A 14,275-nucleotide genomic window follows, 5' to 3' on the forward strand; every position below is an offset into this window, starting at 1 on the left:
ATTAATAAAATAAAATAAATAATAATGAAATGAGTCTTAAAAAATGACAAATCAAGATTAAGCAAGGGAAAAACGAAAAAAGAGAATGAGAGAGGAATGAAGAAAAAGGAAAAAAAAAATGCAAATGCTTTTTTTTTTTAAATTTGAACATACTTCTATAGAGAGGTGTAGCATGGAAAAGTTTTACGCGGAGAATTCCACATACAATTCTTTCTGATATTTAATTATTAAATATAATCTAAAAATATAGGGTTAATATCTTTTTGTCAAGTAACTTTACCATTTTTTAGTTTTAATCCGCTAATTTTTCAACTTTTGGTTTTGAAATATTATCTTTTTATATTTGACTATTTTCTAATAGAATAGTTAATTTTGGTCGAAAAAAGCTGACTAGATTTGATATTAAGTAACATTCTACTGGAAATGTAAATGAAATAAATCAAGAAATCCTTAGTTTTGTAGTTATATGTTAGCTTTTTCATGTAAAATTGATCACTTCGTGAGAAAATGAACTAAAATAGCCAAATTTGAAAAGATAATGTCCCGAGACCAATATTGAAAAGTAAGTCTTCTGTGATAACGTCTCACAAATTTATATTTGTGAGACGGGTCGATTCGACTCATACATACAATAAAAATAATAATTTTGACATAAAAATTAATACTTTTCATACGTGGGGTGTGGTCATAGATCTATTTCACAAAATTAATTCGTAGGAAGGTTTTACAAATGTTTTTTTTTTTCAAAATTGAGAAGTTAGTTGACTTAATCTCAATATTAGTAAAATTACTACTAGATAAAAATGTATGAGTTCTTTAGACGTATCGATATCGAATGTAATATATAAATTATAAAAACAATTGTATTTTAGATTTTGTCAAACATTTATTTTTTGGTATAGAATCTGATCATGTACCTTACGAACGGTCTGACCCGAAAACATAGTTAAGCTTGAATTGGTCATCCAAATCCAAGCATGATGCATTCGTGCTTCATTTTATTTATAAAAAAAAAATAGATAAAGAAATGCATTTTATTATATAAAAAAATTATTGAAAAAATAAACTCGAGAACTCGGTCTTTCAAGATTAAGGGGCCATCATTCTATCTTTATAAATGGGCAAATCGGGGTTTGTATATATAATAAAATCTTTGAATTAGCAAACAAAAAAAAAAATATCTAGTGATACTTTTTAAAATGCTTGTACATATAAAATCTTGGAAATAAAAGGCACGATATCTAGTCTAGTAAAAAAAAAGTACCAGAGATGATAAAACCATACATCATATAATTAATTCTCTTCAAAAATCTTTAAATCGATCTGTCCGAAAAATATATATAAATTGCTATAAACTTAATAAATTCGAATTTCAAATTTCGAAATTCGAAAAATCATATCTAGAGGTCACGCCACAAAGAGCCAAACCTATAGATCATAGGAACAAGCTCTTACATTCTTAGCTTGATTATTTATCCGTTGGTGCAAAAAACGAGATTGGTTCGACAATATGGCAAGATCGTCAAGGTCTTGAAATTGCATTAGAACCTTAGTACGTTATTATTCAATTTTATTATTATTCTTTGAAAATATATAATTAAAATTTGGAGAAAAAACAATAATTTTGAATAAGAAAAATCTGTGTGCACATGTGATTCAATCCGAACGTCTTCTTATCTGGCTTTATATTTGACTCGTAAAAGTCTCGCTCCACCTTCCTCTAACGAAGTCATACATTCTTGATTCTTCCATGGCTATATTTCCACGAATTTCCATATTCATCTTCCTCTTCTTCGTCGTCCTTCCATTCTCACAATCATTTGATGCGAATGAAGGTCCCTACAAGGAGTTGACGAGTTATGGCTTCCCATTGGGCCTTCTCCCCACAGGCGTCAGTTCCTACACCATTAACCGCACTTCCGGTAGGTTTTCCTTAAATTTGGGGGAATCTTGCCGTGTGACGCTACCTCCTGACAATTACCTGGCTACGTACTCCCCTACGATCACGGGGAAGATTGTTGAGAATCGGATTGCTGAGATTGAAGGGATCAGCGTCAGGGCGTTTTTCAAGTGGTGGGGTATCACTGGAATCAGATCTAGCGACCAGGATCTGGTGTTTGAGGTTGGCGTGGTTACTGCTAAGTATCCTTCCAAGAATTTCGATCGCTCCCCTGACTGCGAGGGACGCCGGTCGGCTTCTTCGTAACGTTTGATGGTATTTCTCTGCCCTTTTTTTCTTAAGAATATTATTCGAACCGTTCTGTTAATTCGATGCTTCTGCTGCCCTTTTTTTAGGTGGAAAATTGGGTGTATTGGATTTATCTGGAATATTAGGGTTTGCTTATTTGCTGTCAATTGGGATTTGATTTTCGGATTTTTTATTTTTAGATTTTTTTATGTGAAGATTTTGATTCCAAGTAGGATTAGATACTATATATTCATGCTTGTGGGTTGATTCATGGCTAAAAAGTCGATTTTTGCAATATATATATTTTTTTAAAATAAACTATTTTTGTTACCTTTTTGACATTAAGTTGCTATTTCTTTTGAGATTAGTACTTTGATCATGGGATAAGTTTTTAACTGATATCCACATTAATTCCAAGAATGAAAATGGCTTCCTCAATGCAGGAAATCACATACTTGAGTTGAGAGGTATAACTTGAATTCGCATTAATATGAAGGAAAAATTTGAAGTATAATGGGATTCCCTCAATTGAAGTATTAGAGGCATGTGTTTCTTTCTCGATTGACAACTTTTTGAGTCTGGTCCACCTGTTAAAGGTCACTGATTATTTGATAGTTTAATTTAAGTAAATGCTAGGACATGACTTGAGGATTATGAAAGCATTAAGAAAGAGGCGACCAAATATTCTTTTAGAAAGTTGGAAGACGGGCCCTCCAAGTGTAATCGAAATGATAGTTTCTTGACCAGTATTTGGTTTACAATCAACCTACTGACTCAAAATCAGCTGGTGTAAAAGTTGTCCAGTTATTGTATTCTACATGAACATGCCAACTTGAGGTGGGAGAGTCAACAGTATATTCTGTTTGTGACGCGCGGGTGAAGTCCTTCTGGAAGTGTCTGACACTCATCGTAGCATATGGAAGTGTTAGTCTCTTGCGGTTGGTTCTAATGAAGTTACATTTAAGCCAGAAAAGTCTCTCATTGGACTTGTTGTTCTTGTGCCCTGTGTTAATACTGTTTGGTCCAGGAAGAGAAAATTAGCCATGCCAAACAATGACACTCTACTTTTGGTTGTGTGGAACAGTCATATGTCAAAGTGGGTTCATTCAAATAACTGGTTGTGAGATTTAACTCATCTCATAAATTTTGTATTGGGGACAACAATAGTGCATGCCAAAGCATGGGGTTGGGTTACTGTTTAAAACATTTATGTTGCGTTATTCTCGTCATCTATAAGCCTACAGATGTATGTCCAACACTTGGCTCTCTTTTTATCAAAATTAGAGATACTTGAACCTTGTAAGCAATCTGAATGGTACTACTATATCCGTGGAATGATTTCTTTGTCATAGGAGTGTATGTTGATGATGACAAAACCATCATCATGGCTTTAAAACCAGTATTATTCTGACTAAAATGGTTCTGCAACTCCTGCTTATGTTTGAATTCTGAACTACAATTTGTTGTTTTTTTCCAGGAAACGGTTTGATGGCTGATTGGCTTCTATTGGACAAGTTCTATGCTATCAATGTATAAGACGACTTTGTTGTGATTCGTCTGTTTAATAAGCTGTATACATATATTGGCAGCTGTGATGTAACAAGATGTTAGGAACCATGGACGCCGTGACTTGCTTTTTTCTGTCTTTTGCCTTAGAACTTCTTATTTATTGTGTAGTATTGATCTATGATAATGTGGAGCCAGTAATGACTTCTGAATATCACGACGTGCGTTGCTTGAGTTCATCAAAGCTAAAATTAACATTCAGGTTTGGAGATAAAAGTGCATGGCTTGAAAGTCAATAGTGGGTTTTTGTGAAGAAAAATTGGAACTGTTTTTCGATTTCATGGTGAAGTATCATTTAGTTATATATCTTTTGGAAGAAATGTACAGAGTATATTATTTGAACTTCTAGTGTTGTGGGTGGTGTTTTAGAGTTGATAATTATGAAACCTTTTAAAACTACAAGAAATGCTTTTTCAATCTACACCTACTGTAAAAGAGCTTCGTGGACTTGCGTTATGCATACTATTGGATCAAACATGTAGTAGGGGGTGTGAATACAGTTATCGAAAAATATATAAATACTAAATATATTGTGTATTTGCTTTTTATTTTTTTTTTGGAATGTGTTCTCATTTTCAGCTGCAAAGTGTTTGGTATTCGGTTCCTACCTTTTCAATGGATGTTGTCATTACAAATGTGCAGGTGCCTAATACCTATCGATGCTGCAGATGGCCCCATAAATTTGATGAAACCCAGAGATTTATAGCAATTTCATACTTCGATCTAAAAATATTATATTGTACATAATAAAATCTGAAAGAGATTTATTTGAAACAGATCAAGGGTCGTTATTTTCCCAAAGCTGTGCATTTTTAACTTTAGATACACTCTCCAAGACTTCGAATGGAACAATGTCTCCACTTACCACTACCATCTTCGTTTCCAAGTCCACTTGGTATGATGTCACTCCTGTTTTCAATAAATATTAATAATATTATTTTACTTTCTGAGAACATGATTTTTGTAATCTTTGCTTATGGGCATTGGATTTGTTTGGTGGAGGGATAATCATTATGACAGATGAATTTAGCAGAAATTAGTTAATTAAATAGCACATTACCTTCCAACTTGGAAATATGCTTCTCTACTTTCCTAGCGCAGCCATTGCAGTGCATTGAAACCTTCATCACCACTATCTGCAAAGTCATATGCACAGGTTCGCAGAGAAGAACGATATTGGCGAAAGCATGATTTTAATTATAGAGAAAGAGACGTAAATACGAAAAAATCCTGTGATCCTTTGCGACCAATCGGCACCAAAAATTCAACCATTACAAGAACTAGCAGACCAAGACTATATATCATTGAAAAGGCAGATCTCTAATCATACAAGTATGAATAAACTTTAGATTAATATTCAAACAAAAAAATTTAAAATACCTTAGGCTTTAACTGGAAGGCAAGGGTAGGGGCTCCAGAGATAAGATCCTTGAGCTTCAATGGTGAGCCTGAAATTACTTCAACTTTACTTGCACTAATCAATGGCTTACTTTCATGTTCATCGTAAGACTTGTCATTATCGGCTTCCGAAAACAGACACAATCTTTCCAGGACTCTGCTGTAACGCAGCACCTTTCTCATGGTACCTTCACAATCCCAAAAGATTATTAGCTTCACCTGTAAAGAATATGTGTTCGTTTACATGCATATTTTCCCTTCCTCCTCCATTATTAAATAATCCTATCGGCGGTGGAGCCACATGTTTTGCCTTGGAGAACGAAGATGAAACTAAGACATACTGCGAAGTGGGTAGGGAGGGTTAGAAGTGTGTTTTATAGTACTACAATTCGTCAGTCGAAAGATTTTGCAAATTCTTTCATTATTTTTATTCATTTTGTGTGTTTTTTTTATTAATAATATCTGTTTTGGATAATATATCTTCGATACGAGTGGTTCAATGTTTCTTTGGCCTTCATTTAATATATTTTATTTAATTATGAAATCTACATGAATATTCTACATATTTTTCCTGTACATGGAGGTCAGGTCTCAGAGGCAATACATCTCGAAGAAGTGAAATTTCATGGGCTCTACTGTTTACCTCAAAATGTATCTAAAAACAAACGTGAGGTCTGTTGAAAAATCAATTAATCTCGCATATATTAATAATTATTGAGAATGAGAGAACCCAAAAAGTATTTTATACAGATTTGAGATCAGGGTGATCATCTTTCTTGCTTCTGTTTTTTTTTCCTTTTTCATTTTTCATAATTAAACCGGGATTGATGGAGTAAATTATTGGATTATATATATATATATATATACATATATATATATATATATATACATATATATATATATATATATATATATATCAGTTCTGTGATTGGAAAAAAAAACAGGGAACAGTTTTCTTTGTGGTTCTTTTCCACGGTTTCTTTTCTCCATTCTGAATACAATCATGTTCTCAAATTGTTGGCCACGTTAGTTAATAAATAAATGCAAATTAATTTTTTTTTTTCATGCTAGCTAACTTTTATCCGATGGAGCACATGCATACAGACAAATGTGGCATAAAATTTAGTTATTACTAATTTGTAACGACAAATTAAATTAGTTGCGAACGTTGATTGGTGAAATTTATATTAGGCATGCAGCTGTCTGTCACTCAAAGAAATTCGCAGAAAATAATTGTTATTATTTTTAGACTAATAATACTTAAATTTTAAGTTTCACAATTTACTGACTTTTTTTCTTTAAGGAAGAATTTTCAAAAGTACAATAGCAAAAGTCAAACATTCATCGGGAATCTCAAGTATTAAATATTAAAATAAATGCATAATCAAACATCCCACTTTCTCAGGGAGATGAATCGGGAGACAAGCACGTCCCCTCTCAAGGACTGCTCTTGATTTTATGGATTATCATCAATTTTTATTTGTGAGACAGATTAATTTTTATTGATATTTATAATAAAAAATAATATTTTTTTATGGATGATCCAAATAAGATATATGTCTCACACCCGTGAGACGTGTCACACAAATTTTTGTCAATTTTGAGTATTTTGTGATATCAATTCATGGATTTTATCTGTTAGATGAGTATATTTTTTTTCGTATTTATAATAAAAAAATAATAATTTTTCAGATATGACTCAAAATTAAATATTTGTATCACAAATTTAGCAAGTGAGATCGTCCCACACAAATTCAAAAGTATATGAAATTACTCCTTCCGCCCTGATTGTAATTCACTTTGTTCTTCACATAATTAAAACATATGAATCAAAATGTTTTAATTTTTTAAATTTGAAATATAATATCCTCATTAAAATAATATAATTCATAGTTAGTAGAGATCACATGTTCATTTTAAATGCAATAGCTAGATCCCATGTAGAATGAACAAATATATGAATTAAAAAATTATAAGAAGTATATAAAGTTTTCATATGTTAATTTCATATGCCAGCAATCACAAATATTAATTCCAAGTACATATATGGTCTCCAAATATTAGAACATTAACACCGGAGAAATTTAAACCTATTGATAATGAGTCAGAGAGGTAGCTAAGAGTACTGTGAGTTTTGACTTTGCAGACAACCACTCCAATCACACTGAGTGAAAAAGAGTTAGTTTATGAATATATTTGTCCAACATGAGACAAGGGCATTGACGCATTGTTCTAATGTTTTATTTAAATATCGATATTTATTCTTATACATGATGTTAATATTTTTTTCGATAGTATATGTGAGTGAAGATAAATGTCATAATTGGATTAATCGTACGAGATATACGATAATTGAATGAGGTTTATTTCATCCTACTCATGTGGGTATTGCCTCCATGATAGGATGGATGACCAAGATTTGCTCATATATATAGGACTCGCTTTTTTTTTCTTGAAATTATATGTCTGACAAGATCTTACCCGTTGAAATGAAAGTGAGGGTAGTTCCTACATAGATAGGATCTCATCTACCATTGAATGATATTATGAATGTTTAATACGAGTAATAAGCAAATTGAAAGGTATAAGTGATTTATGTAGTATGATTAATTATATAATGTTTGGTACATATATTGACTGGAGTAATTAATTTATAGCTATGAGTATCTTAGTGTGTTGCTCAAAGGCTGAATCAAATTTTACGGCCCGTGTCACATGTAAAAAAATTGAGTTAGCTGCTGAAATTTTGATATTTCATGAATCAATTTTGTGAGATATCCATAAAAATTATTACTTTTTATGCAAAAAATTATCACATATTATTATAAATATTGACAAATACATGTCTCACCGTCTCACAACACAAGAGCTCTGTTATATGTATAAACACTTGTACGTATACATACATCTACGTATACACACACCATGCTAGAATTATTGGAATTATGATTAATTAATATTGAGACTTTTGCGCCTGAATATTTGTCTTATTCCTGAATCGAAATAATTCATGCATACATATAATTGAAGGGCCACAATTATTTATTCAATTATTATTTAAGACTGTTTTTACATATGAGAGGAGAAGGGGCTCAAGTTCTTCCAGGTTGTCCATGTGATATTATATATATATATATATATATATATATATATATATATATATATATATATATATATATATATATATAGGGATTGTATTTATGATATCTCCAATGTTTGGAAATGGTGGCATTTAGGTTCATAATTTCAAGAATATATATATATATATATATATTATTATTCAAGAATATATATTATTATAGTCAACTTTATCGAGTTAATCCAAAGCAGTACACTCAATTAATAATATTATTATTTAAAATATGCATGTTTTCAACATTACATTAAATGTAATTAATTGTATCGTTTTTTTAAAATTTAAAAAATGTATTATAATGGGATATTTTTATATGGTGTCCACCATGCCTTATTTATTACCATACATTACCTCATGTTAGGCCGAAATATTTGACCTTGGTATCCAACCCCGATTTCTCACTACATGTGCAAGATTTCTTTAAAAGAAATAAAATATTAATGATGGGTATATTCATGTACACGTTCATTAAAAATGTGGATATTTTATCTTTTAAAAAAAGTGGATATTTTGGCATGTCTTTGAATTTTTTAAAAATTTATGGATTTGAGCAAACGAAAATTTAAAATTTTTTATTAATACTTGAATATCTCTTTAAATTAATTTATATAAATATGTTTCTTACATGTCAAATCAAAAATAAAAACCTTAAATATTACTTTTTGACGAAATACATATATAATTTTACGTAGCCTTTGGGTCACGAAAGGCCCAATGTTCTTAAATAGATTACTAAGTGGGTCGATTATTTCGTGGATTGGGCTTTTTATATATTCTGGGCTTGACAAATACATTTGGAATTAACTCCATTATATTTAAATCTACAATAATCGAATTGATTCTTAACAAAATTTAAACTAACCAAATCAGAATATCCTAAATTTTTTTAAATGGTAAAAGTTGATGAATACATGCATGAATTGTTTCTCCCCACGAAATTTATACCTATTTACTTTTAAGAAAATATATCAAACTAATTGTTACTTGAGTTTTGATTAAAAGTTTTGTACGAAACTATACCAAATCACAACTGATGTTAATAACATGACGACTTTGGAACGGATTTGGCCAAATTCAGGATCCAACCCACTCCCACCCGATTTTTAGACTTGATGGGTCCAATCCAGGTTGGAACTATTAAATACAATGACCAGTCTCGATTCACTTCATCATATTTAACCCGTTCTGAACTGGACGATTTTAAACATGACTCATTGTACAAAAAAAAAAAAAACTAACTATATGTGATTTGAAATTTATTGTAAGTTGTATTTGCTCAAATAAATTTATTATTATTATTATTATTAATTTTTTTTTAGTATTTCTCAAAATTATGATTTCTCATTACATTATGAGAATATCGAGTAAAAGATTTTTTTATCAATTTTAAATTTTTAGGAAGTGAATCTTGTATTTTTTTTAATCATTTTTTTTACGTTTTAAATGTTTTTCCGAGTAAGAATCTGATTGAATTTTATGCGAAAATGATGAGGTAATGATAATTATATCGTAAAAACAATTAAAAAAATCTATCCAAATGTAATCTTATATCTGGTTATATATTATTTGTTATAATATATATATATTAATATATATATATATATAAGAACTTCGACCAGCGTAACTTTCAAAACAGCAGATGGAGCAAAGTTGAGCTAACCCTAAGATTTTCCCAAGCACCGCAGAAGCTTCGTTTTCGACCTCCATGATCACCTTATGATCACATAAACACTCCGGATCTGAGGTACTTTTTCTCATCCATTCTCTGTTGCAATATTTTTTTTTCTAGAAGATTATCAGTTTTTCTATTAAATTTATATTTGAGAGTGTGAGAATGATTTTTCCCTTTGCAAGATTTTGACAAGTTTCCGAATTATGCAGTAATTTCTCTTAAATTTATGAATTATGTGACGTGCTTTTCAAAATTTCCTATAAACTACTTGCTAAATTAGGTGCTGAAATTTGGTAAAAAAAATTTGCTGATTATTAAATGCTAAAAATTTGAGGGCTGATAATTATGTGCTTAGTGTATTGATATGTAAATGTTAATTTGTTTTGGATACCTTGGAATCTTTATTTTTTTTCGTTTGTATGATTCTTCTCGTGTTTTTGTCCATTGAAATATGCTGCTTAAATTTTATGATGCTTCATGCTTTAGAAGCTATCGTTCTTCCCATCTAAATTTTTTATATTCTTCTCGTACATTTTTATTTTATCTGGTTTTCCTCATTCTTAAAACAAGTCCAGAAGTAAAGAATACCAGATTTCAAGTTAAGGCCCGCTTTACATTTCCAGACTGAAATTCTCTATGAAAAACCCCAATTTCTACCCTTACAAATCCCACACCTCAGCAGAATATGAAGACGATGATGTTGATGAAGATGAAGAGAGCCCTGATCAGAATTTTGCCCAAAATGGTTATTATGAGGACTCGAAGAGGCATCCCAAGAAGAGAAAGTTAGAGTCTTTTGTCTCTACTTATGAATTGACTCCTCGCAAGGAAATGTGGAGTGAGGAGGAGAGCTTTGTGCTGTTGGAAGTTTGGGGAGAAAGGTATATGGAGCTTGGAAGGAGGAGTTTGAGGGCTGAGGATTGGGCTGAGGTGACTGATAAGGTATTGGAGATGAGTGGAGTTGAGCGGACGGTGGTGGAGTGTAGGCACCAATTGGATGTTCTCAAGAACAAGTACAAAAAAGAAAGGGCAAAAGTGGAAAGTGGGCATGGAAGCAAATGGGTATTTTTCAAGAAAATGGATGTTTTGTTGAACATGAGAACAAGAGGTCATTGTGGGTTGGGCTGTGGGATTGATTCGGGGGAGTATGTTTTTATGAATCCACATGTATACTTGGACAGGTCTAATGTATTGGACGAAATGAGGGATAGTCCAGGGCAGTCAGACGAGGATAATGAGGATGAGGAGGAGGAGGAGGGTCTGGGAGGTGAGAGACTGGAGACCGAGTCTGCTCGGTTGTTGGCTGGATCAATTCAGAAGTTTGGACAGATATATGAAAAGATTGAAGAGAGTAAGAGGAGACAAATGATGGAATTAGAGAAGATGAGACAGGATTTTCAGAGAGAGTTAGAGTTGCAGAGGAAGCAAATTGTTGAGCGTGCTGAAGCGGAAATTGCTAAAATAAGGGAAATGGAAGATGACGAGCATGATACTACCGATACTTCATTGGAGAATATTGAAGATTGATGCAGGTAACTCTAATAGTGAATTGGAATGTGAAGAAATCGCCTCTAAATGATTTCCTGTGCTTTTCTGTTTTGTAGAAAAATCTGTCGTTTCTCATGTTTTTATTGTTTTTATATCTCTTGTTTAAGCGATGTTTGTTTGTTTTGTTCATGATTTCTTTTTAGAGGTTGTGGTCATGATTTTCTTGTGATGTTTTCAGAATGAATATCCTTCTGTGTGTGTCTTTGGGTGTCCTTAAATTTCATGTTTACATGTACCAACTTTCTTCAATTCTTCTATTATTTATCTTGACTTTTCTGTTCTACTAGTGAATTAATTGCTACTTTTGCTTTGTTCTTGTTTTATTGTATGCATTCATATTTATGTGTCATGATATATTAGTTTATAAATATGTTTATTGACTTTGGTCAGATTTCAACACCAGGTTTATAAAATTTTAAAGTTTTGAGTGGCAAATGAAAACACGTATTGTTGTTCATGTTGACTATTTTTACTGTAACGCTATATTTATATTGTAATGAATGAAGTTCAGATATGAAGGATAGCGAGTAAAGGCCAAAACACAGTACAATATGATTATTAAAGGCACAAGGTGCACCAAGGCGCAAGCCTCATATATAAAACATATTTAATTCAATTCAAGCTTAGCAAATTGATTCAGATGTTGCATAAACTGAAAATTCAAATGTTTGGTGATCGTCATTATAGAGACAGGCCAGTGGATGGGCTTAGGTTTAAGGGTTGTAATTTAATTTGGACTATTGTGGGACTCCTTCAAACCCTGAAAATACAAGAACCCTGATTTAATGAGAAAATGGTAAAAGGAACGCTATTCATCTGGGCGCCTCTTCGATGTCAGTGTGGTTGGGGTGTCCTTAGGTGCATGGACTTGGGCATGGCACTCATGCCTTTAACAACGCTGAGTACAATCGTTGGGACACTTATGAGATCATTTGGAAAAATATGTCACATGTTTATTTTCATTCTACCCTAGGAAATTATGAAATTTCTGCCTGATATTGTATACTTAACTAAACTTTTTATTGTAATGCTTTTGTTTGTCAGTATTCGTTAGTTGAGGTTATCTGCAGCATTATGAATATGATTCATCTATGCACCATGAACTAGATACGAACGAATCAGTAGATGTAGGAAGTGTGTATGAAGTAGCTACTCCATATCTGTTATTATAGATGCTGTCAAGTTTATATGTACATCAGCAACCTCAATACGCGTGGTAAAAAAAATTCTATGATTTATCTGCTTGTAAAAGTTTGTATCAAAGTATCCTTGATGATTCTGTTGGAGTCAACCAATTTTACGCACGGCAAACCTTCTTATGCATGATTTATATCGAGCGTTAAATTTTTCAGGAGATTCTTTGGAGGGATTTCAATGGTTTAATATCTTGGTGGCCATCGGATTAGGTTCCATCCTTCAAAACAGAATATGGGAGAGAAGTGGTACAGAGAAAATTACATTGTAATATACTACTGAACGCCAGTGTTGTAGGAATTTGCTTCAGAATTATCAGGTGCATTTTATTTCTTCTGTATTCATATTGCGTCCTTAGATATTTTAAAGGTAAATTTCAGGTGCATCCTCTTTGCGTTATCCGAGTTTTACACCTTAGAGACAGAATCATTTTGTAAATTCTGGCTTTTGTGGATGCTGTATGTTCGTTTTTTAGATTTTTTTAACGTTGGTAATTCAAATTTCATTGTCGAGCCAAGTTATGAGAGTCAAAATGACGTTACTTCCTAGTTTTTACATACATTAGCATGCACCATATCTATATGATTAGGCTTAGTTGATTTACTGTAAAGATTTATAGAGTGCCATTTGGTGAAATACAAAAATATGGAATATTTTAGGTATATTTAGTAAATTAATTTTGGTATGGCTTTGTTTGTTGTCAAACTTATTGTTGGATATCGAATAGTGTACAACTTTTAGTTTAAGATTTAACTTATGTGGTTGTTTAGGAGCTGAACTATTTCATCTACCTTTCGTAAGAAATGTATTTGCAAACAAATGATGGAACTTATAGATTAAGCGAAAGCTTTTATATCCCAATTATTATTCGACAGGAAGCCTGATAATTGCTTTAACGGTGAATTCATAATTTTGTATTACGGGCACAAGTAGCTTGAGCTCATGCCAACAAGTGAAAATTTTTACTGTGTGCGCCTTATTGACCTGAGCTTGGATCAGCCACAACCCAGCTTAAATAACTCGATTTATATGGGGTCGGAAGGATAATTAACATGTATACCGAACTTATCTCTAACTAATAGAGTATTTTGAAATCTTGGGAAACAGAGAGGCGAAGTCGTCACCGATTCTCAATATCTTCAAAAATAAAATTTAGTTATGTATCACATTTTGCCAAGGATCCCTAGATTGGTAAGATATCCATTTGATCGGAAAACAATACCACTTGTGTGATTGTGGGAGTAGTCAATTGCTTTTTCTCCTCACGCACTAGTACCAAGCTCACTGGATCCCATTCCCAATACTAAATATATTTTTGTTGAACTGGTGAGCACCAAAAATCCATTACATGCTGAAACCAAATCAAGTACAAGTAAAAAAAAAAAACCGGATTATGGATTATTTCTCATGTAGTCAAATGTTAGTACTTATTATCATTAATATATATTTCAATTTTTATAAAAATATAAAGACTATAATGTTATTGGAATAAGGAAAGAAATATTATTGACCCGTAAAAAACCCATGATTTTGTGCATATGTATTTCCAGACGGATCTAAGAGAGAATAAATG

At 32.0% G+C, this 14,275-nt stretch overlaps 3 protein-coding genes across 4 annotated transcripts; 2 read left to right on the top strand and 1 right to left on the bottom strand.

Moving 5' to 3' along the window:
• Positions 1 to 1,664: 1,664 nt before the first annotated feature.
• LOC140825407 (uncharacterized) lies at positions 1,665 to 3,908 on the top strand. Its single transcript, XM_073187164.1, has 2 exons — positions 1,665 to 2,215; positions 3,666 to 3,908. The coding sequence occupies exon 1, from the start codon at positions 1,751 to 1,753 to the stop codon at positions 2,204 to 2,206; it is 456 nt and encodes a 151-aa protein (XP_073043265.1). The 5' UTR covers positions 1,665 to 1,750; the 3' UTR covers positions 2,207 to 2,215; positions 3,666 to 3,908.
• Positions 3,909 to 4,435: 527 nt separating this feature from the next.
• Positions 4,436 to 5,522, bottom strand: LOC140825408 (protein SODIUM POTASSIUM ROOT DEFECTIVE 3-like). Its single transcript, XM_073187165.1, has 3 exons — positions 5,135 to 5,522; positions 4,815 to 4,890; positions 4,436 to 4,663 (listed from the first exon to the last, which is right to left on the bottom strand). Exons 1-3 carry the CDS (start codon positions 5,333 to 5,335, stop codon positions 4,533 to 4,535), a joined length of 408 nt encoding a protein of 135 aa, XP_073043266.1. The 5' UTR covers positions 5,336 to 5,522; the 3' UTR covers positions 4,436 to 4,532.
• A 4,370-nt stretch (positions 5,523 to 9,892) lies between these two features.
• LOC140825409 (trihelix transcription factor ENAP2-like) lies at positions 9,893 to 13,214 on the top strand. Of its 2 annotated transcripts, none has more exons than XM_073187167.1 (3): positions 9,893 to 10,032; positions 10,531 to 11,492; positions 12,861 to 13,214. In XM_073187167.1, exon 2 carries the CDS (start codon positions 10,597 to 10,599, stop codon positions 11,485 to 11,487), a length of 891 nt encoding a protein of 296 aa, XP_073043268.1. In that variant the 5' UTR covers positions 9,893 to 10,032; positions 10,531 to 10,596; the 3' UTR covers positions 11,488 to 11,492; positions 12,861 to 13,214. The 2 variants fall into 2 exon arrangements, with proteins under 2 accessions (XP_073043268.1, XP_073043267.1); XM_073187166.1 differs by having other exon boundaries at positions 10,536 to 11,492.
• Positions 13,215 to 14,275: the final 1,061 nt, after the last annotated feature.

This window comes from Primulina eburnea, chromosome 3 (assembly GCF_022965805.1).
Source record: "Primulina eburnea isolate SZY01 chromosome 3, ASM2296580v1, whole genome shotgun sequence".
NCBI lineage: Eukaryota > Viridiplantae > Streptophyta > Magnoliopsida > Lamiales > Gesneriaceae > Primulina > Primulina eburnea.